The following is a 24,722-nucleotide window of genomic DNA, read 5'->3' as shown; positions in this document are numbered from 1 at the left end:
ATACCTGCTTTTCGAGAAGTGTTGAATGAACAATCCAATGCCGTAAATAATTATCAAAGACCTTTCAATGGACCGACCTCTAATACGTACAATCCTGGTTGGAAAAATCATCCAAACTTTAGTTGGAGAAATGGACAAACTGCTACCCCTCAAAGTTTCTTCAATCAAAATCCAAATCAAGGGAAACCTCAAGAAGAACCGGTTCAAAATTTCATGCAAGAGCTGACTCATGCAATGCGAGACTTTATGCAAAAGATGGATTCACGTATGACGATTATAGAAAAGGGGATGCTTCCTGCACAACTGCTCCCCAATCCTAAACCACAATACGAGATAAGTGATCTCAGCTCTTCAAATCAAATGGGGCATGCTAAATCCATCACCACTCTTAGAAGTGGGAAGATCATTGATAAAACCCTTCTGGTTAGGCCCGAAAAGCCTCAAGAACCGGAAGAGGACAACAATGATGGATCTAGTGATGCCCCACAAAAATTAGAACCGAAACTTATAAAAAAGCCAGTTGCTCCATTTTTCCAACGGTTAGTCGCTCCAAAACCTCTCTCTAACTCTCAGGATATCCTAGAGGTGTTGAAACAAGTGAAAGTCAACATTCCTCTACTTGATGTCATAAAACAGATACCTTCATATGCTAAATTTCTGAAAGATTATGCATGACCAAACGACGACAGAGTATTCAAAAGAAGATCTTCTTGACCGAGAAAGTGAGTGTCATCCTAAAGCAAGACGTGCTACAGAAATTCAAAGATCCCGGTAGCCCAACCATATCATGTGTAATCGGGGACCATCGAATTGATCATACACTTCTTGACTTAGGAGCGAGCGTCAATTTGATTCCCTACTCGGTATACAAACAGTTAGGTTTGGGTGAATTAAAACCCACCCTAACCACACTACAACTTGCTGATCGCTCTGTTCGTGTACCAAGAGGGATAATTGAAGATGTGTTGGTCCAAGTTGATAGATTTTACTACCCTGTAGATTTTATCATCCTGGACACTGAACCCATCAATAACATGAGCACTCAGATTCCCGTCATTCTTGGTCGCCCATTCCTTGCTACTTCAAACGCAATTATCAATTGCAGGAATGGTGTCATGACTATGTCCTTTGAAAATATGACATTGAAGTCAAACATCTTTTTCAATAACGGCAGAAACTTAGAGGATGATGACGATTTCCACGACATTAACATGATTGACTCTTTAGTGGAAGATACGACACTTCTGACCTTATCCTCTGACCCTCTAGAGACGTACCTGGCCCACTCCCATGATTTTGATGATGACATGATTAAGGAGACGTGTGCCTTGCTTGATACTGCACCAGTACTTGAAGTTAACTGATGGAGGCCATAATTTGAAGACTTATCCCAAACTGAAGAAGTGCCTCTGCCGTTTAACCTTAAGGCCCCAAAGCTTAACTTAAAACCTTTGCCCTCTGATTTTGAATATGTCTATTTAGGTCAAGATGAGACATACCCGGTGGTGATCTCTGCCCACCTGGAGAAAGAATAAGAGAGAGTATGCTTATATCTACTCTCATTGAGCATAAGGAAGCCCTTGGATGAACGATAGTGGACCTCAAGGGAATCGACCCCTCGATTTGTACTCACCGCATTTATCTTGAGGATAATGCGAAAACTGCTCGGCAATCACAATGTAGACTAAATCCAAACATGAGGAAAGTGGTTAGGGCCGAGGTTCTTAAACTATTGGATGTGTGTATCATATACCCATATCCGATAGTCAATGGGTGAGTCCAACTCAGGTGGTTCCTAAGAAGTCCGGGATCACCATCGTAGCTAATGCCAATAATGAACTCGTGCCAATTAGAGTTACTACTGGTTGGAGAATGTGCATTGACTATAGGAAGCTGAATACCGTCACGAGGAAAGACCACTTTCCTTTGCCCTTCATTGATCAAATCTTGGAAAGGCTAGCTGGTCATTCCTATTACTGTTTCCTTGACGGGTATTCGGGCTACAATCAGATTGAAATCGCCCCTGAGGATCAGGAAAAGACCACATTTACATGTCCCTACGGCACCTTTGCCTAAGAAGGATGTCATTTGGATTATGTAATGCCCCTGCCACCTTTCAGCGATGCATGATAAGTATCTTTTCTGACATGGTGGGGAAATATTTAGAGGTCTTCATGGACGATTTCTCTAATTTCGGTTCATCTTTCAGCAAGTGTTTAGAAAGTCTTAAATGTGTGCTGAGAAGATGTGAAGAAAAGAACTTGGTACTTAATTGGGAGAAGTGTCATTTCATGGTTCATAAGGGAATTGTCCTAGGACATATTATCTTGTCCAAAGGAATCGAGGTGGATAAGGCAAAAATCGATCTTATCTCTAACCTATCTCCACCCAAGAACATTAGATACGTGCGATCCTTCTTAGGACACGCAGGATTTTACAGGCAATTCATAAAGAACTTTAGCATCCTCTCTCTTCCTTTATGTAATCTACTTCAAAAGGATGCACCATACGAGTGGACTGAGACATGTCAGGAAGCTTTCACTAAGCTTAAGGGCATGTTGATTAGTGCACCCATCATACAACCACCCGACTAGGGCATTCCTTTTGAACTTATGTGTGACGCGTCTGATTATGCTCTTGGGGCGGTTCTAGGCCAGCGAAAAGATAAAAAACCTTACGTTATTCATTATGCGAGTAAGACTCTAAATCCTGCCCAAGTGAACTACTCGACTACGGAAAAAGAACTCTTGGTCGTAGTGTTCGCTTTGGACAAATTTCAGTCCTACTTGATTGGATCCAAGATCATTATATACACTGATCACGCGGCGCTCAAGTATCTTTTGTCTAAGAATGATGCTAAGCCCCGCATGATATGACAGATCCTCCTACTCCAGGAATTTGACCTATAAATAAAAGATAAAAAGGGAGTAGAGAACGTAGTGGCTGACCATCTTTCTCACCTTAATCCCTCTGATTCCCTTGAAACGACACATATCAATGACATGTTCCCTAATGAACAATTGTTCAGAGTCTCCCATTCACCTTGGTTCGCTGATATTGCTAATTATCTTGCCACAGGTTCCATACCGACACATTGGACCGCGCAAGATAAGAAGAAATTTTTCACCAAGGTACGTAACTTTTTCTGGGATGATCCTTACTTGTTTAAATATTGCCCAGACCAAATCCTGAGGAGATGTGTGCCAGACGATGAGCATCAGAGTGTCATCTCCTTTTGTCACTCACAGGCCTGTGGTGGTCACTTTTCTGCTAAAAAGACCACGGCCAAGATTTTACAGTGTGGCTTTTACTGGCCCACTATGTTCAAGGATACTCATGAGTTTTGCAAAGCTTGTGAGCGTTGTCAGAAATTGAGAGCGTTGTCCCGTCGAAATATGATGCCCTTGAATCTCATTCTTATCATCGAGGCATTTGATTGCTGGGGCATTGATTTCATGGGACCATTTCCCCAATCTTTTAAAAATCCATATATTTTGCTCGTTGTAGACTATGTCACTAAATAGATTGAAGCGATTCCATGTCAGAATAATGACCATCGCACGGTTATTAAATTCCTAAAAGAGAACATCCTTTCCCAATTCGGAACGCCTCGAGCTATCTTTAGTGATGGGGGCTCACACTTTTGTGATAGGCCATTCGAGAGTTTAATGAAGAAATATAATATCTCTCATAAGGTGAGCACCCCATATCACCCACAGACAAGTGGGCAAGTTGAGATTTCTAATAGGGAGATCAAACACATTTTGGAGAAAACGGTTAACCCTGACCATAAGGATTGGTCAATCCAATTGACTAATGCCTTATGGGCTTATCGTACTGCGTTTAAAATCCCTATTGGAATGTCTCCCTTTAGACTTGTGTATGGGAAGGCTTGCCACTTGCCTGTGGAGTTGGAACATAAAGCATACTGGGCGATCAAAAATCTGAATTTCAATCTGGACAACGCTGGCTCGCTACATAAACTTCAATTAAATGAACTTGAAAAAATTTGAAATGATGCGTACGAGAATTCGAGAATTTACAGAGACAGAATGAAGGCGTTTCATGACCAACGTATTCTACGGAAATCATCACACCTGGTCAGAAAGTCCTTTTGTATAATTCTCGATTACATCTCTTTCTAGGTAAGCTTCGATCTCGTTAGACCGGCCCTTAAATTGTGATCACTGTGTATCCTCATGGGGCCGTTGAGATAAGAGATCCTGACAATGGCAAGAACTTTAAAGTGAATGGACATCACTTAAAGCCATTTGTCAAGAAATTTGATTCAGAGGATATATCCATACCTCTGACTGATCCTGTTTACCAGGATTGATCTCTAGTCTGATGGAGGTATAGGTAGGTTTCCTGTTTTCATAGGACTAGGATAGTTTCCTTTATGCTGTTTTAGGATAGACGGTAAACTTAGCGATCCTGGGAGCCAACCCAGCTTTTCATTTTGTTTCATTTTCCTAGTTAGTTAGTTCAATGTTTGTGGGTAACATTGCTGCAAACTCTCACGAGACTATAACTCGTCCACTAAGGGCAACCTAAGGATTTAAAGGCTTGTTGTATACGCTAAATGCAATCGAGAGCACCTGCAAAAGTGGTGTAAGTAGGATTTTATTTTTGTTATTTTTATTTTACTTCTGTTGGTTTCTCTCTTGTGCTGACCCGCTCTTACGTAGATATCTTTGGAAAGCCTCTTGATTCTTTCGTCCAGGTACTATATTTCCATCACTCCTTTTATATTTTCGTTGTCCCATGTGCATTGCAGCTTATTTCTTTTACATTGAGGACAATGTAGATTTTTGGTTGGGGGTTAGGGAGATTAGGTTTCCTAATCAGTGTTTTCTTGGTCTTGAGCAAAAATTATGAAAAAATTTTAATTTTTCTGAAATTTCTTGTGAATTTGAAGTGATTTTGACGGCCATCTTAGATTTAGAATTACAAGATAAGTGATGCTGGAAATTTGTGACTCTAGGATTCAGTTATCTATTAGAGTTCACAATTAAGTTCGAATTGTTACTCCATAATTAGAAGTTTCAAACATTGATTGAGTCATGATTTCACAGGACACATCTCGCTTACACATTAAGATTTCAGTTCGACATTGAAGGAATAACTTGGTGATCATTAAGCATGAAAGGAACCAACCTGAGAAATTGAAAGGATTGGGCAAATGGTCTTCACCATAGGTTTGCTCCCTACAGGTGAAGGTTCAGTTCCCCGAGGTTGACAATCGGAAAGGGATGGGTGACTAGTTTTCACCATAGGTTTGCTCCCTATAGGTGAAGATTTGATTCCCCTCATTGGCGTTACTTTTAATTATATATATATATATATATATATAACTGGAAGAATGAAAGAACGATCTGTGAGGAAAGTTTTGGTTATCATGAATTATCTTATTGGTTACCAATGATATCCTGAAATTGAGAAGTAAGTTTCATGTTGATAAGCCGAGATTATACTATACACCCATGGAACTCAATGTTTAGAATTGTTCTAATTGATGGATTAATACTTTGAACTTGATTATGAAGTTTACCGTGCGCTTGAGTCCAGGAGAAAATAATGCCCAATATTCATGAATCTTAGAATTCTAGTATATCTGGATTGTTTTTTTTTAAATTCACTCGAGTTTATAAAAATTGTTCTGTAATTCTCAACTTATCTTTCGCATACTTTGCTCGAGACTAGCAAAATGCTGGTTGGGGGTTGTGTTGAGGGTCAAATATTGCATATTAGACCCAGTTATTGCTTGGATTTACGAACCTAATACCGTTTAATGGCCCGCTTTAATCATGTTTGTGATGCAGAGTGTATTTACGAGCATGGACTAAAAAGGGAGCTTAAAGCATGGATTTAACGCTCTAATGACACTAAAGGCAAGGGACGGACTCCAGGGGACTAAGATTGACGGAATTACACACCAAAGATCTGAGAAAATCGGAAAACTGAAGCTCAAGTGACCCAAAAAATTGTCCAGAATGCAAGATCACAGGGTTCCCACCATTCGTTCAGCTCGAAACTTCATACATGGCCTGAGGACCATAAATGAACCATACACGTCAAATTTCAGCCATTGGATCCCAGTAGAAGTGGCCCAACGGATAGATCAGCCCATAAACCGTCGATTTTAGGCCCACATGACATCTGGATATACTTCACGTTTGGTCTCAATCCCTTAACTGAGATGGGACAACAGATGGATGGATCAAATTTCACATATACATCAATATGGGACCCACTTTGCAAGTCAGGAGTGCACAGGCGACTGTGCACGCGCTGTGCACTGAACTAACACGAGCGGTCAAACAGCTACACGCAACAGAGAAGGCTCTGTTTCATAAAACGGGCAGCTGTGATCTTGTAGTGGGCCACCATCTGAGGTCTTCGGGCTAATCTGGACCATTCAGTAGACTCCAACAGTGCAGATAATGCGGACCTAGGAGAGAGAATTTGAAGAGAGCAACATGATCGATTTTTCACCGTGCAAACACAATTCGGATGGTTTACTGAAAACTCGGTGGGTCATATCGAATCCAATACAAAAACACCCATGGTCGAACGGTTTTTTGACATGAGTCTATTGGACGGAGTGGATCTCTTCTCTAGAGATGATCAGGGGCCGTCCGAGCATCCCAGCATAACTCCATACGCACATACGTGCGTAACGGATGACCGATCACCGTGGGCCATACGACCTTCTTTATCGTGATCAGACAGACAATCCGGACTGTCCATTGTATCCAGACAAGAATTCTAACCAAAACCCCTGCCTTTCTTGCAATCATTCATACAGATAAGATCGCTAGTGCTGGAGCTTTCACCGGACGTTGATTCACGTGGTGGCCCACCAAAAGCTCAGATCCTCTTCAAAATTTGAATTATGTGCTTAATCAACCCCACAGAGCCAATGGCCGGCTCTGATGAGGTGTGAAGTCGCTAAGTGGACCCCACCGACCTCAGCCACGAAAACGAAAATTTCTGTTTCCTACGGCTCTGTTCGCGGAAATCGGAAGTTGTCCGTGTTTTGCGGGCGCCTGTGGGCCACCATGATGAGCCATCTCTCCGATCCACACCGTCCATCAGGAAGCCCAGACAAAATTGTCTTAAACCCGACCTATTGAATGAAGAGACGAACTCCAAGGTGGACGAGCTCTTCATCTAAAAGAAGTTCTGTTGTGATACGCAAGACGTTGCTGCGTAATGATTTACACACATGCACCGTCCTTCTCAACTATAAAACAGAGAATTGAATTCTGAGGGAGGGGGGAGACGTGAAGCGTGAAGCAGTAGGAGGGGAGGCTGGGAACGTGGGGCAGTTTTTCTTACGGAGTATTTTTTTCCTTTTGCTTTGATTGTATGTTTTTCTTTTTTTAGAGATTTGCTAATCATGTCTATGGTTGGCTAAACCTCTTAGCTAGGGCTAAGAGGTGAAGCTTGTAAAGTGATGGAAAAATTTATGCGTGTGCCTTTTGTTTAGATTGAAGGAATTTTTGATTTAATTGTATTATGGGAATATTTTTAATTTTTAATGGCCTATTGTGGCTAATGTTCACTCCCCAAGTATAGGGTTGTGATGTAGTAATAAACTCGGTGAGACCGAGGTCGAATCCCAAGGGACTGATACTTGTACGTAATCTGAAACTAAATAAAACTAGAACTAGAATGAGATGAAATCTAAATCGAATGAATTTGAGGGAATAATGGTGAAATATTAATCTAAAACTTGAGAGAAATCAGAGATAAGAAACTAGGGATTCAGAGGATCCACTTGTAGAGATCAGGGAGATCTTATGCCTGGGTCAAGAATTATGGAAATTAAATTAAACTTACTTGATCTAGTTTTCACGAGATGAAAGGTATATGAATTAGAATGGATTCCATCATCAAACCATGCCCAGGAGACAAAGCAAACAATAGAATTAAACTAATTCCCAATTAATCAACAATGCATGAAGGCTAGGAAGGGTACCGTCATCCGACCATGCCCATGAGACTATGGTGAACAATAGGGCTTCCTGACATCATAAACATTAAAAGGAGAAAAAAATACTCAAAACCATCGCAGATCTATTGTAATTGCAGTCCCAACAAACCATAAAAAAAAAACTGAAAGTATTCCTTTTAATTTGAACTAAAATCAACATCAATCAGTCTAAACAAGTGGCACAAGCAAAGTCTCTCCCATCAGACTACGAGCTTCACCTCTTAGCCCTAGCTAAGAGGTTTAGCCACACATGAATGGGCTGGACCCTTTAAACAAAACAAATAAAAAGAAAAAGAAAGAGAGAAAAAAAATAAACTTCTATCTCCCTATCTCTCTGCTCCACGTCCAAGCTTCTCGCCTCCTCTGATTCTCCTCCCTTTATTTTCTCTCCCTTCTTTTTCTTTTGTAGCTGTAAAAGACGGTCGAGAAACGCTGGCCAGAGTCCTTGCTGAGGTCGGTCATTGTGAAAGGAGTTACGCACTCCTTTCGCAGAACGTGCGCAGCTACACGTGAGGGCTCGAAATTTCTGCCCCTTTGCTGGTATTTGTGATATCCACAAACGACGTAAATGAAGGCGTCCCTACGGACAGTTTTGGCCCCTCTACACAATAGACGGTTTGGATCAAGTACCTGATGTACGATGTGGCCCACCTGGATCAACCGCAGCTCTATTGCGAAACAGAGCTTGCGCAGTCATGCGCTGTGAAAGTCGGTGGGCCCATTTTCGGTGTCTTTATGGAAATCCACTCGGACCATTTGATTCACATCGAAAAACCAATCGGACGTGGTTCGTTTTGGATCGGATTCGATGTGGCCCACAGAGTTTTTCATACTATCGTCCGTCCCCCATTTGGATGGCTGAAATCCGATATGAGTTGTTTCTTAAAATTCCGTCCGCTAGGATTTGGTTAGAGGGCCCGTGGAACTCCAATAGACGGTCCAGATCATCCGAATGGATGATAGGTGGGGCCCACAATCATCGTCCGGCGGTCCAGCGGTGAAGACACCGTCTCCTTGCATGAGACGGATCGAGTCAAGGGAATCAAAGTTGCCTTGATGTTTTGGTGCGGCGCGAGAGTGCACAGTACCGTGCACTTGCAAAGAATAGATGGGGTCCACTATGATGTATATGTAAGATCCGATCCATCCATTTGTTTTGTCAGCTCATTTAATGAGTTGAGCCCAAGATTGAAGCATTTTCAGATACCAGGCGGGCCCCAAATCACTGATTTATGGGTTGATCTGTCCGTTGGGCCACTTCCAGAGGGATCCAATGGCTGAAATTTGACGTGTACGGTTAGTTTTTGATCCTCGAGCCATGTATAAAGTTTCGAGCCGAACAGATAATGGAAACCCAGTGATCTTGCATTCTGGCTGACTTTCAGGCCACTTGAGCTTCAGTTTCTCGATTTTCGCGGATTCCTGTCATGTAATTCCATCGATCTTGGTCCCGTGGAGTCCCGTCCAATGCCTTGGTGATGTCAGAGTGTTAAATCCATGTTTTTAACGTCCTTTCCAGTCCACGCTCGTAGATTCACCTTACATCACAACATGATTAAAATAAGGCATTAAACAGTATCATGCTCGTAAATCCAGCTAATAAGTGAGGTCTAATATGTAATATTTGATCCTCAACAACTGAAATTACAATAGGTTTGTAATGGTTTTGAGTATTTCTTTTTCCTTATTTTGATTATGACGTCAGGAAGCCTGTTGTTCGCCATTGTCTCCTGGGCATGGTTGGATGGCGGTATCCTTCCTAACCTTCATAATCATCTGATTGGTTGGTAATTAGTTTAATTCTGTTGTTGACTTTGTCTCCTGGGCATGGTTTGGTGATGGAATCCATTCTAATTCATATACTTTTCATCTCTTTAAAATTATATCAGAGGAAGTTCAGTTCGATTTCCATGATTCTTGATGCAGGCATAAGATCTCCCTGATCTCTACAAGTGGATCCTCTGAATCCCTAGTTTCCTTCTTCTGAATTCCTTAAGTTTTAGATTAGTATTTCACCATTATTCATCAATTTATATTTGATTTAGATTTCATCTTAAGCTAGTTCTATTTCTACCTAGTTTCAGATAACGTACAGGTTTCAGTCCCTTGGGATTCGACCTCGGTCTCACCGAGTTTATTACTACATCATAACTCTATACTTGGGGAGTGAACAGATATTCATAGAGATAGGAAAAAGAGCAAGCTTTAGCTATCACAGGTAGAATACCTTAAAATGGTGTTGATCAAGTATGGGATGGATCAAATAAAGCTGGTGAGCGTTCCCCACGCGGCTTACTTTAAACTTTCCTCATAACAATGTCCTAAATCAGATGAGGAAAAACAGGTTATGTCCCATGTGCCTTATTCGAATGCGGTTAGCAGTTTAATATATGTCATGGTTTGTACGAGACCAGATATTTCATATGCAGTTGGTATTGTGAGCAGATACATGTCAAACATCGGCAAGCAATATTGGCAAGTGGTGAAATGGCTACTTCGATACATTCGAGGTACGAAAGACTACGTCTTAACTTTTGAGAAAACAGGGATAAAGTTGGTAGGGTATATTGATTTCGACTACGTAAGCAGTATAAATTCCAAGAAGTCTACTTCAGGATACTCATTTGTACTATCAGATGGAGCAATCAGTTGGATGTCAAAGCTTCAATCCGTGGTGGCTCTTTTCATGACCGAAGTAGAATATATGGCAGTGACGGAAGCATTTAAAGAAGGCGTTTGGCTCAGAGGCATGATAAATCAGTTGGGACTTCAGCAGGAGGCCATGCTGACTAACTATGATAGCGAGAACGCTATCCATTTGGCTAAAAATTCTTTTTATCACTCACGTACTAAACACATTGATGTTCATCACCACTTTATCCGACAGGTCCTTGAGGAATGAGACGTAACACTGAAAAAGATTCACACCAGCATGCAACCAGCAGACATGCTCACCAAGGTCGTTCCTATATAGAAGTTCAGGTTTTGTGCAACTTCTCTAGGCTTGGCGATGGCATAAAAGAATGACGGAGTGTACACGAGAAGCGTTGATTGAAGCTATGATGTGATGCGAGATAAGAGAAGAGGTCAAGAAGCTAAAGGACTGAAGATTGAAGACATGGTGAAGAAGTCCGGCGTACTATATTTTTTTAGTATCGACCAGTCGAGGGTTAGGCTCGACCGGTCAAAGGGGTCCTTCGACCAGTCGAGGCCCTGTCTCGACTAGTCGAGGGTTACACAGCCCACGCGCGGACTACGTAAATTTGAGGCGATTTCCGGACTATTCCAAAAGGGGTGCATAAGTGGTGTTTCATAAACTATAAATAGGGATCCCTGGGGCTATTCTAAGGCTTTCTAAAGGGGTTCTAAGGGTTTCTAAAAGGGTTTTAGGGTTTCTAAAGAGTGTAGCAAGGGTGAGATTCGAGATTGTTCGAATCAGGTAAGTCCTCTCTCTTTGTAATTTCTTTTCATAGTGGATTTATGTCACTTTGTACCATGGTTTTTTTCCCGCAAGGGTTTTCCACGTTAAATCTTTGTATTCTCTTTTGATTGTTTGACGTTATTGGATTACTATCTTAGATCTAGATCTGTGTGATTCCGCAGCACAAATCCTCAATAGTGGATGTTACACAGTGCTAATGCAAGTTTGAATGAAGCTTATCATGGTTGGATGGAAGGGTGAATGATTTTGTTACAAGGGTTGGATCGAGTGACTTGGATCGGGGTTTTGGTTGCTCAGGTGGCTAAAAGTTAGACTAGGCTAGACTGACCTAGGCTGGACTCCTCTCATTCACCTCTCACTTCTCCTTTATAGAGGGATGAGATGGGCTATAGATGAAGAGCTTGGTGGAGATGTGTTAGGGATTTGGAAGTTTGAATGGATGCTTAGAATGGGGAGAAGTGAGCTATTTATAGCCCTTTAGACCAATTTTTCTGTAATTACTGGAAAGTATAAAGGTGAAAAGGCTTCAAAGGTTGAGATTTGAAATTTCCATATGGCAAAATCTCATCAATTAGATTGATATGTAAGGAGGTAATTTAGGCCAAAGGGGAAGACCGCATGGTCTTTTCCCCCTCCCACATGCTTGCTAGTAAAACAGGAGCACCCCACATATTGTCCACCCTCTCCTGCCAAAGCAAGAGAGTCGTGATGTGGCGGGTGATGCCTAGGGTGTCACCAAAAGCATGGGAGCCCCTTGCTTTCGTAGGTAGGTTCGCATGATGGCATGCTAGCCTTGGGTCCTATGGAGCAGTGTCTCTGTAATTTCGGATGCTGATGTGCCTAAGGTAAGGGCCTAGTTTTGGGCTTGTTTCTGGGTTGTACTGACTAGGTTGAGTTGGGTTGAATGGGTTAAGTTGGGTTGATTGGGTTTGATTGGGTGAGTTGGGTTGACAGAGTTGAGTTGTTTTTGATAAGCTTGTCGACCTTGGGTGGGGTGTCTACATATGTACTCCATCACTCATAAGGCTTTTAATACATTGGTTAGGATCTTAATAGCATCCCATGCCCACTTTTGCTTTTGATGTATATCAAGGAGATTATCAAATCAGCTACACAGTCAAAGGTTCTATCTTGATAGAGTTTGCAATGTGTTGGACTTTATCATATAATTCATCAAATCACATAGAACTTAACTATATATGGTGTGTACCTTTATTCTCGAACTAATCTTTTCTGCACCAACTTATGCTTTCTACATGACTGTCAATCATGTGTTTCATGCCCGCATCAAGTACATAGAACTTGACTATTACTTTGTTAGTGAGCACATTGCCTTGGATATTTTTATAACGTGGTTTGTACCTTCTCTTGTCAACTTGCCAACATCTTTACCAAACTTTTACTCCACAACATCTTTCGTAGTACTTATTCGAGCTAGGTCTTATTCCTTGGCCTAATTTAAGGGGGAGCATCAAGGAGACTATCAAATCAACATCACAAGAGGTTCCATTCTGGTGGAGTCTTGAATGTGTTGAACTATTATATCCTTCATCAAATCAACTACAGAGCTCCATCCTGATAGAGTTTGCAATATGTTGGGTTTTCTCATATCCTTCAAAGTATAGGATTCTAATTTATGAATATCTCTTTTAACACTAAATAAATGCATCCTATCATAAAATTGTATGAGTGAGAATTTCCTTTCACATAAATACATTGTATTTTCTTAAACTCTTTAGTGTGCACCATCCAGAGAGAGAGATTCGATCCCTAGATATTCTTCCTAGAGAAATGCACCAATGCTCTTGGAGAACTACAAGTTATGGTGCTCCTAGTTGTATTGGGATACTTAGGGGGCATTTGGATCTTAAGTTACTTTGGATAAGCTACTTATCCCATAAGTAGCTTATTTTGGTTTCCACTTAGTCAGCCAATATATAAGCATGTTTGGTAACCAACGTGAATATCAACCAAAAAGTAAAAAAAGTATATTTGGCCTTTTAACATCATAAGCAATTATCTGTTAAATCTGATCCCCTCACATCCATCATCCATCATGTGGGGCCAACCTCTTATGTGGGTCGTTCATTCCGTAGGCCTACTTTTGATGTGGATCATCGATCCTGTGGGGCCCACCTTGGATGTGGGATATTCATCACTATGGCCCAACCTTTAATGTACACTATTCATTATGTAGGCCCACTGTAATGCTAGTCATCCATCAAGTGGGGCCCACCATCGATGTTATTGTCAATCATGTGGGGCCCACCTTCAATCTGCACGGCCCATCATGTGGAGCCCACCTTTGATGTGGACTGTCCATCATGTGGGCCCCACCTCTAATGTGGGTTGTCCATCATGCAAGGCCACCTTGGATATGGGCCACTCATAATTAGGGCCGACCTTTTATGTGGATCATCCATCATGTGGGACCACCTCAATATTGGCCACCCATCATGCAAGGCCCAGCTTCAATGTCCAATGCCCATCATGTAGAGCCCACCTTTGATGTAGATTGTCCATCATGTAGGCCCCCCACCTTTAAAGTGGGTCATCCATCGTACCAGCCCACTTTAAATGTGGACTTTTTATCATTATGGTCTAACCTTTAATGTGGACCATCCATATGTGGGCTCACATTTATACGAGCTCATCCATCATGTGGGGCCCACCTTTTATGTAGACCGTCCACCATGTAGCCTCACCTTCAATGTGGACAATGCACCATGTGGGGCCTCCTTTAATATGGAGGGTGAGAGAGAGCTTCCTTTGACATGGACCTAGAGAGAGAGAAGTAGAAAAGTGATATGTTAAAAAGCTAAAAGAAATTACTTATTAAGATAAGTAACTTTTGGCACGTAAGTTATGATGCTTCACAAACTAACTTAAGGGAACAAGTAACTTAATTACTTAATATAAGTTAAAAAGTAACTTATTCCTTGGTTTCCAAACGGGCCCTTAGACAATCTAATTTGCTGACTTAGATTATTGATTAGGGTCAAAGCTCATTTAATGGGCTACTATGCAAGCATCACTATCTTAACCATCTTATCAGTAGCCTTTAATATTAATAGTCAGAAACGTTCATACAAAAACAAGTTCAATCAACAAATGTGATCCTTGCATTTCATTGCCCATCATGGATTGCTTATTATCATAAAGAATCACTTTCAGGCAATGCTAAGTTCATAACCATCAAATCCAATGACTTGGGAAAAAGAAGGCTATAAAATTGGACCAAATTAAGGATTGATGTGGATCATCTAATTGGTGAGATTTTTCTCATGATAGCCATGACATGTGTTATAGACTTAACTAAAAGAGTTCAAATCAATCAACTGGAGTGACTAAATGATCTAGTGGAACTTTGACTCTAGAAAAAATTGCATGTCAAGCTTGATGATGATAATCCAACAGTCACTAACGTGCTTGATATTATTATCTTTCTTGTGAATATTGTAAAGTGCATTCTAACTAGGTCTATTCTCTTATTGCAAAACTATATTTTCCTACGTTTGTTTGGCATGTGTGGAGATAAGAAATACTCGTATTTTCTCCCAAAATGAAATTAGTAATAAGACTTTTTTTAGGGCTATTGTTAAGGATATCAGAGTGTGAGTCCTCTTTATATATGCAGTTTAGTAGTACAGTTGTGATGTCACCTACTATTGTTACTCACTGAGACTTACCCTCCACTATTCCTCACACCATCCATTTACGCACTGTTACTCTTCACTATTTTTCAGACTTTTCTAGAAGATCTTCTTTATGAGTTACTTTCTCCCTTTGCTCAGGAAGATCTTCTATCCCTTATCCCAGGCTGTGGGTGACTTTCTTCCCTAGGCACCATGTTATATGTTTGACATCTGATCCATTAATCTTGTGGAAACTTTTTTAAGTTCACTATATATACAAAAGATCAGCCCAATAAAACATTGATATAGGCCACACCACTAATGAGTCACGTCAGATTAATGGTTGGGATGAAATATACAGACCATGGTGGCCCAATCCAAATGCATGCAACCATCCCATCCCTATCGTTCCCTGCGTGGATGATTTCTTCTAGTCTCATTTGTCCTTGTAAGTTTTCTTTCCGAAGACGTCTACCCTTTTAATAGTGAGGTCAAAGTTGTTAAGGCAGTGACCATTTATCATATCACAATGAAAATGCATTTACATCACTGTCTCAACTCTTTAAACGTAAGGTCTTTCTAGTAGATATACAGCAACCCCTACTCCAACCACCGTTTGGAATTGTGGTCTACAGAGGGCCTATATATAATTTCATGAGTGCAAGACAAAGTTACTTTAATGCTCTTAACATTTTAAGGGCAAATCAATTCATGAGGATATTTTTGTTAGTTTATAAGGTCAGTTATGTAATTTGACAGTGGCGATAAAAACAGGGAGACTTGGCTTTTAGAAGCAGTATAGAAAATTTAGTAATCTCTGAGAGACTTGACTTTTACTAGTAGTGTAGATTTCAATCATAGTTTACAAATTCACTGGACTCATAAGCTTGTATTTGAGTCAGTAACTCACGTTGATTTTTTTTCTAGTGTTGAACACCAAGACTAGATGATGTTTCCACATCTAAAACATAAAATCATAGTTTTGATGAGTTTTCTTGAATTTTCTTTTTTTTTCTTTGAGATTTTCTTAAGTTTTGCTGAGTCAATGAGATGGAGTCTTGAGGGGTATAAGACCAAGTCATGACCAAATTGAGTTTTTTTAGAGGTTGATGAGATGGAGTCAAGTCAACTCGGCTGACTTTGATGGTTGTATGGTCAATGAGCGTGTAACCAATGGTAATTAGTGTATTTGGAAGAGTGTATTTGATGTAAATTCAAGTCATATCAAATAGGCAAAAAACTTTTTTTTTGAAATCATAGTAAAACTATGTAATTCCATTTCACAGGGTTATCACCGATTCACAAGTAACGGTGTTTCTTTCTTTCTTTTTCTCTCTTTCTTTGCTAATGTATTCCAAAAACATGTTGCTAAATGCATTTACATGAATTTTAATGAATTCCGATTACATGTTGCCATATAAATAGGTGATTAAAATTCACATGAATTTCATGGTAATTGCATGCATATCAAATGCAAGCTTCCATACAATCCCATCCCATAGTGGGACCTATAATTTGACCAGACATGTCTAGTTTCTCAGTTATAACGTATCAAAAACATGCCGTTAGGATTGTTGAGGGAGTTCTTTGGGCCTTTATTCAAATTCTCTTAACTGCTTATCACCTGTCCAATTATCTTACAAACATGTTCCTCGTTTTCACATTTAAGGCAAGTGCATTTTGAACCTAAGCACCAGTTAGTGCACTTGAAATGCCTCTACCTAGGGAGGCAACAGGGAAGAACCTGAAGAAACGGAATATGGTATATATGGCCGTTTCTCCACGTGGGTTGTCCACTAGGTGGGCCCTCATGAATTGGGTTAAGCACCACCCAACCCAACCTGCCCATATGGGTTGTCATTGGGCTGGGCCAGATGCCCAACCTGACCGAGCCCAGAACCCAAAACAAGCTAATAAAAGATAAGAACATATAGACACATGGATATACTGAATGTATCCACTACTTCGAGCCGAGCCCCACCCATTTGCTTAAACATCTTATTTTCTAACTCAAACCCAACCCAAAATTCATTTAGCTTGGCCCAAGAGCGGGTCTAGACAACTGACCCATGGGCTAACCCCACCCATCGGCCATTACCTCCCTTAGTCGTTAAAGACCTCACCAATCCGGCGTTCCTAAAATATTGATTAAGACCCTGACTTTGGATGGTCAATAAAAATCATGGATAACCGTCCACAAAGATGTCCACTGACTGGATGTGCAGGATCATTTGGTGGATACCAATTGCCCAAAATTGTCATGATCAAATGATCCTAGCCATTTGATCAAGCTATTCAATTTTAACATCATTGCATGTACCACAAATCATCCCAAAGCAGACTAGAAAGATGACCAACAAGATTCAACCAAAGTAATTTTCAGGGCTGTTCGATCAAACAAATGGCCCATTGATGGAATAGTCCCAACAGTCAATGAGCATAAGCATTCTATCCGTATACGACTGTTTGGATGCAAACACTATTGTGTTGCCATAAGCTGTTTAGGATAAAGAGTTTGTCTATGGTCCGTTAAAACCGTTTATACACAAAAACTTATAAATTAAGGATAATTTATTTTTAAATTTTGACCATTAACAAAAATTAGTAACATGTGTTTGCAAAACAAAAAATGTAATTATAATTACAATCTCTCGTGCCTAATTAGGTGTATGTGAGAACGGCTAACATTGCGTAACATGTGCAACTATCCAAGTTCAACCCTATACACATATAGGGGTGTGCATCGAGTCGAACCAAGTCGAGCTGGCGTCTGCTTGACTCGGCTCGGCCACTGGCTGACCTCAGCTCAAACTCGGCTCAGCTCGGTCCTCGAGCTTGACTAGCCAGCTCGGCTTGGTTCGGTCAGCAACTTGGGCCAGCTCAGGCAAAGTTCGAGCACCCGGACTGCACCTTTAAAACCCATCTTAATGTGAAACAAAAGCAATGGTTTTTTACAAATATTTTATCGAACACCTTCTAAGCAACATAAAAACCAAGAAAAAATGGTATTTGATTCATGTACATACCTTCCTAGGGCCCATATTCATGGCACCATCAGCATATGTAAAGTACTTGGTGAGCAACATACATGAAAGGAAGGTGGAGATAATGACCACACCTTCGTTGATGGCACTGTCACCAGCCAACATACATGAAAGTACTTGATGGCCCATATTGATGGCACTGTCACCAGCCACACTTCGTTGAGTCGTTTTATCAAACACTTGGTGAGCAACATCAATGGCAAAGTAACTAAGTCACCGAACTGGATCGATCCGAGTTCGATCCGAGCTAGATTCGATCCAAGTCGAGTCGAGCTGCGGCCTAATCGAACTTGGCTCGAATTCATTTTCGAGCTCAAAAAATAAGCTCGAACTCAACTTTGAACCGAGTCGAATCGAGCTTTTTCGAGTCGAGTCGAGCGAGCTAACCGAGCTAGCTCGGTTCGTGTACACCCCTACACACATATCATTATCAAGCTTCAAACTCTAAAAAAGTGTCATCTATATCGCCGGGCATATGTACTATAAATGCTACATGTACCATCATCGGATGCCACCAAAAACCCATCTAAGGGATTTCCGGGGCTATGCCTATTGTATAAATTTTATTCATACCATCCATCTATTTTCCCAAATCATTTTAAAGTTATTCGATAAAAAATGAGACAGATCCAAAGCTAAAGTGAACCACACAACAAGAAGCAGTAGTGGTGCTGGCACTCACTATCGCAATGTTAATTTTCCATACAACCTATTCATAAGGTAATATAGATATGGACGATGGGAAAAAAACAAATATCAGCTTGATCCAAAATGTCAGCCGCTCCCAAGAAGCATTTAATGGTAGGTGTTCAACCCGCACCGTGTGGTCCACTTGAGCCTTGGATCTGCCTAAATTTTTTATTCATGCCTTAAAATGATCAGACAAAATGAATGAATCACATGGATAAAACCCATACATCATGATAGGCCTCACAGAGCCCTACCCGAACGGATTATCGTGGACGCAATCCACATCCGCCACCATCTATGTTAAGTTTCTCCGACATATACTATAGTCTTGTTTACTCTTTATTTTAAGAGTGTTTGACAAACAAAAAATAAAACCCAAGAGCCAAGACTATATGACTTTAACCTAAATAACTTATCCAAGACAGTATGACCTAGATAACTTGTGCCAACGTTACCTTGCTCATATTCGAACTACTAAGTAACATTGTATACATTCCAATAACCATTAGCCTAAATCATAAACAAACAAATAAATAACAAGGAACTTTGATGAATACGTCTTCATCGATTTCCATTTTCTAACGTAGTTTATGCATTCTTTGAAATAAATATGGACTAATGAGCTTAACTAGTCGACACAATTATCAATTAAAAATACTTGCACTTCATGATTACAACAAAAACCAGAGAAAATCGGCCCAAAACCTGATAATTATAACTATATTTCATACTTGCCGGGTTCTGGTCCTTGTAACCATCAAACACAAGTGTTTGTATCCATGTCATTTTGATATCGGTGGCTCCGATGTAGGAACCGATCCAGACCTACGTCTGTCAAGGAGCTCCCGTGCCAGCGTCTGGAGATCGCCACCACCGATGGAATTCTCAGGCATGTTTCGCCCCCCACCGAGCTGCTGCCGGAGCTCCATCTGTCGCTGCTGAAGTGACCATGGTGGTTGTGCTAGAGGGTCAAAGAGCGTCGACAGGTCGAAGGTGGTCGGCAAGTTGGAAGCAGATGGAAGGTCGGATATTGAAAGGGGCGGTGGGGATAGCAATGTCGGAGGCGGAGGCGGCAGCGGCGGCGATGGGAGTTCTAATGTCGATAGGTGAGCTTGCATGTAGGCCAGTTCGGCTTGTAAATTCACTACCTGCAGTTGCAAATTTACAAAAACACTTGAGTTAAGAGATAAGTTTGTGCAGTCGATTTGAACATGTGACACAATCTGAACCGTTCATCGTAAGGGTCCACTTTTTTTACCCTCAAGTCATGCAGATTGGACCATCCTGTCCATCCGATTGGTGGGCCTTTTCAGGTTCAGTTATTTAGTTGATAATATTCCTTTCTACTATCCATTTTAATTACTAGAGACTGAGGGACCCACATGATGAGAGGTCCACTAAAGTAAGGTGTATGCAGATTTGGACCACTGTATAAGAATAATTTTCACCTGCACATCTATATAGTATATACCCAGGACAAGATTCTATGTTAGTTTTGCACCATTGAAAATTGGTGGGGACTCATCCTTACCATCCAATTAATAGCTATCAAATGGATGGTTGAAAGTATAATAGTGAGTGGTGCAAATTCGAAGGGAAAATCAGATGGTTAAGACTATCTTTTCAGTGCACTCCTTCCACAGTTTGGTCAGCGATTTGGACGGTGTGGATCGCTGCACCAATGTGTGCTGCAAGAGTCACCACCATTTTTTAAACTGCGCAACATTAACATAGGAGTCTTGCCCATATAGCAAACTTGATATAGAAACCACGTCTAATGTGAATGATTTGTACCCCACACCTGATTGATGGATAACAGCTTAGAAAATGCACCAAACGAATATTTATAACCGTTCCATGAGTATTATCAAAGGCTATGATTATGAACATTAATCCATGAAAAATAAAATAAACTATTGATTAGACGGTTTGGATCACTTGATCATTGACTTCTTAAGCTATGGCAGCCCTTGATTGGATGCTCTAATCCAACGGCAAAGATGGTTAGCAAGTGATCAAAACCATTGATCTAGCCAATCACCACATTCAAGGGCCATGGCCCAAAAATCGTGGTGATTGGACAATCCTATCTGTCCAATCTGACCCATCACTGAATGGAGACCGCGGCTCTATCAACCTTTAGAAACCGTCAATTTGCACCCAATGAGACACGAGTCATGCATGAACGTAAATACAGTTCATTCAAAACCATGGCCCACCATGGTGGGGCCCAGCCCAAGATAGACAGTTCGGAAGATGCTAACAACAATCCGAATGGTGGGCACCTCACGAGAATGTTACCAGAGAGACTGTGCTTTTTTTACAAGAAAACAAAAGCAGTTGCTAAAAATCTCTGATATATCTGAGGCCAAAGTGCAAAACAGCTGCTTTCCCTCACTTCCTCCTCTGTTTTTTTCCTCCAAAGGGAAAACCCAATAACTAGTTAAGAAAGCAACTCCACCTTTTATCAGGTGGACCCCAGTTCTCAAGATGATGTGGCGCAAGAAATCAAGCTGGCCAGATCATCAGCCAGGCCAAGCTTTTACGAAGAAAATGACGGCTCACGACAAAATGCCAGTTCTCGATGTTTAATGCACACGTGCGACCTGCCAGATGCACTGACCGTTCTGATTCTTGGGCCAGCTCTTCCTCCTGGTGGGACTCACCTGCCACACGCGCGCGAGCGTATTTCGCATGTAGAGACGGAAACCACCTTCACTGGAGTCAGGTTTCTTTCTCAAAGCTACACGTGGCACACGTGCACGAGATCAGAACCATTCGTTTGAATCAGACAGCTTAAACTTTAACGGAAGGGTTTGAATCCACACATCAAATGGCTAGGATTTTCGACTCAACATGAATTTTAGGCTACGACCCAGCCATCCATAATGGGCCCTATAGGATGGTGGGTTTGGATCTAGCACACGTGTGCAGTCGTTGGACTCCTATCTTGACTCGGATTCATCTGTCAATGATTCAACTGAATCAGCCCATTCCTGCTGCTTTTTAGACTTGTGTCCATATCAATCGTTTGACTGGCCCCATCTTTGGATGATCGATGGGGCATCCATGGTTTGCAAATGGACGCTTTTTTAAAAAGACCAAACAAGCCACAAATCAACAAACAGGTCCACCACGAGTCGGGTTTGGGTTCGGTCATTTCAGGCCGAGCCCCACCTATTTACTAAATAGACCAAGAATATTGGCCCATACCAGACCCCCAACCCATGACCCCCTCTGCCAAGACACGACCTGACCCACTTAAATGTAGTAAGGTCAGGCTCAACCAATTGATCCAACCAGCACCACCCAACCCACACCAATGTAATAAGTTCAAACCCGTGTGGAATTTGGATCCTTGCTTGCCATAAGTAGGGATTTTCTGCTTATTGTAATGTGTTGTGATCACTGATGTTGTCACCAAGACGCGGATTTACTGGGAAAGCCTTGAGCGGGAAGTTACTGCGCTAGAGACCTAGGTGGGGCCTACCGTGATGTTTGTGAGACATTCATCCCGTCCATCCGTTTTGTGAACTCATTTTAGAACTTGAGCCCAAAAATGATCAGGATCCAATACTCAAGTGGGCCGTACTAAAGGAAAGGGTGGTTGGGGAAATTCCTACTGTTGAAACCCCCTAGGGTCCACATGGATGTTCACATGCCATTCATACTGTTCATAACGTCATTTTTGGGATGAACTGAAAACACAAATATTATCCTAATTCAAAACTTCTTTTGGCCCCGCGAATATTTTAACCATGGAGTTCAATCCTCACATTTTCAGCCTACTTGAGTATTGGATTCGGCTCAATTTTTTGCTATACGGGCTAAAATGAGCTCACAAAATGGACGGTGTATTCCGCCCCTGAACTTTCTTAAAAAGGCTTTAGTAATAAATCCGCAGCGTCACTACTGCATGCCAGCATTGATGATGAGGTCCAACCACAATGCAACAATACATAAATAAAAATCACGGCTTGTGACAAGCAAAGGATCCAGATTCAACCCGCATGACTACACTCGGTTTCACGAACCTATATGAACAGCCTATAAGGATCAAGGGGTCCAAAAACACCTACATCATGTTTATGTATTTATACTTATTTGGGACGGTTGGATCACCTGGCCCAACCTGTTATTATATGGGCGGGTCAGGTTCGATAGGTTCCAACCCAAGCCCAGCCCATCTACATAAATGGGCCCCTTTCCCAAACCTGAGCTGCATCAAAAGCAGGTCAGGCCACTTGACCCGTGGGCCATCCTAGCCTATTTCCACCCCTAATTCCAGTCCAATTAATTAAATTGAGAATACCATCGTAGCTTCATACTATATATTAACATCAGGCGCACGTTAGTGCAAACCCCATGTTTCCTCAAAAACCAAGGCCCGTGATTTTCACAATCACAAAAGGAGCCACTTTGGACACCCAATTCTACAATTCATAAATGCACCCTTTTTCGTACCTTTGGTCATATAGACGTTATAGAGTTGTATTAACTCATACCCAAAAGTAGAAAGAAAAGGGTGCGTTTATCAAAAGGGGTGGGTGTCGATATAAATCCCTTCGTCAAAATATTCTGATAGATTTACTCTACCTACGTTTATATCCAGCAGCAAACATGGCAATTGAAAACGGTGGAAAATCACGTGCTATGGGCAGGTTAAGACACCCATACCCCTGTGCACGTTAGTCAAATTATCGTTATATTATACTAAGCCACCCCTAAATCCTCGACAACTGAATTTTCAACCATGCTTATAGCAAGCAGGGTAGCAGACATCCCGGAATAGGGTGCAGGAAAAGAACCCAACACCCCACGCGCATGTTAGCGGGAAACCGATTTCCCTCAAAAAAATCCCACGTACCTGTTGCTGCAGAGCAAAAACGTGCGCCACGCAACCGTAGACCGGGTCCCTGAGTCGGGCCTGGGCCTCGTAACAGATGGTGACGACGGCGTCGAGCCGCTTATGAGCTGGTATGTGCAGGAGCAGCTTAGACACGTTGCTGGCGCCAAACACCTTGTGGACAGCAGCGAAGTGGGCTGCGCCTTGCTCGGAATCGAAGTAGGGTGCGAAAATGCAACCGTTGACGCACTTGCGGCGCAGGAACTTGCACGCGCCACATGGCCCACCACCGCTACCGGAACTGCTACTGGTGCTGGAATTCCCACTCATCTTGTTTGCACGCTTTGTGTTTGATTCTTTTCCTTTTTTTACACCATTGCTTTGATTGAATTGGGTTTGTGGGGTTTTGATAGAGAGAGTGAGAGAGAGAGAAGGGAAAAGACCCAAGTGGGGTGTTTTTATTTTTCTAAGATTGGGGTTGGGTAGCGTTTGGTTGTTTTGTTTTTTGAGATATTTGGATTGAAATCTTTAAAGCCACGGCAGTCAGCTAACCCTTTAGCAGCTTGCGTGAAGCAAACATGCGATAGCACTAGCAACTTCCAACCGCCCCTTCTCTCCTTCCCCTCCTTCCCTTGCCTCCCCTCACGTGATTCTCTCTCTCTCTCTCTCTCTCTCTTATTTACAGAGGTTGAAAACGTGGAGAGGTCTGTGTATATATGTGTGCGTGTTTTCAGGTGCGTAGAGGGCAAAAGACGCCACCTTCTAACCTCGCTTTTAATTCTGGTTTTTTATTACAGAAGAATCTGTTACTCTGACGGAGTGTGATACTTCATACACATTTACATAGAAATCCTACATGTAGAATTATTTTCCTCTAATCAAAATTGTCCAAAAGAGGACTGGATAATTAGATGGATTGGAGATCAAATGTCAACTTCATTAAATGTAGTGAATAGATAGTTGGTGCGTATCTGATGGACGGTTAGAAATGGGAGTAACTATTGATATGAGTTCAATAAACAGATGTGCACTGATCTAAGATCTGAATCGTATAATCAATCTGATT

General features: G+C 41.5%; 1 protein-coding gene across 1 annotated transcript; it reads right to left on the bottom strand.

Moving 5' to 3' along the window:
• Positions 1-19,342: 19,342 nt before the first annotated feature.
• On the bottom strand, positions 19,343-24,409 carry LOC131248415 (LOB domain-containing protein 18-like). Its single transcript, XM_058248692.1, has 2 exons — positions 23,678-24,409; positions 19,343-19,958 (listed from the first exon to the last, which is right to left on the bottom strand). The coding sequence occupies exons 1-2, from the start codon at positions 23,984-23,986 to the stop codon at positions 19,593-19,595; spliced, it is 675 nt and encodes a 224-aa protein (XP_058104675.1). The 5' UTR covers positions 23,987-24,409; the 3' UTR covers positions 19,343-19,592.
• Between the last annotated feature and the right edge of the window lie 313 nt (positions 24,410-24,722).

Source organism: Magnolia sinica, chromosome 6 (genome assembly GCF_029962835.1).
Source record: "Magnolia sinica isolate HGM2019 chromosome 6, MsV1, whole genome shotgun sequence".
NCBI classification, from domain to species: Eukaryota; Viridiplantae; Streptophyta; class Magnoliopsida; order Magnoliales; family Magnoliaceae; genus Magnolia; species Magnolia sinica.
This window is presented reverse-complemented; position numbering and strand designations above follow the sequence as displayed.

Bases quoted from the DNA above. Each gene is read 5' to 3' on its own strand.
- LOC131248415 (XM_058248692.1), bottom strand. From the start codon at position 23,986: ATGAGTGGGAATTCCAGCACCAGTAGCAGTTCCGGTAGCGGTGGTGGG. The intron at 19,959-23,677 runs GTACGTGGGATT...TTGCAACTGCAG, and splicing joins TTTTTGCTCTGCAGCAACAG to GTAGTGAATTTACAAGCCGA.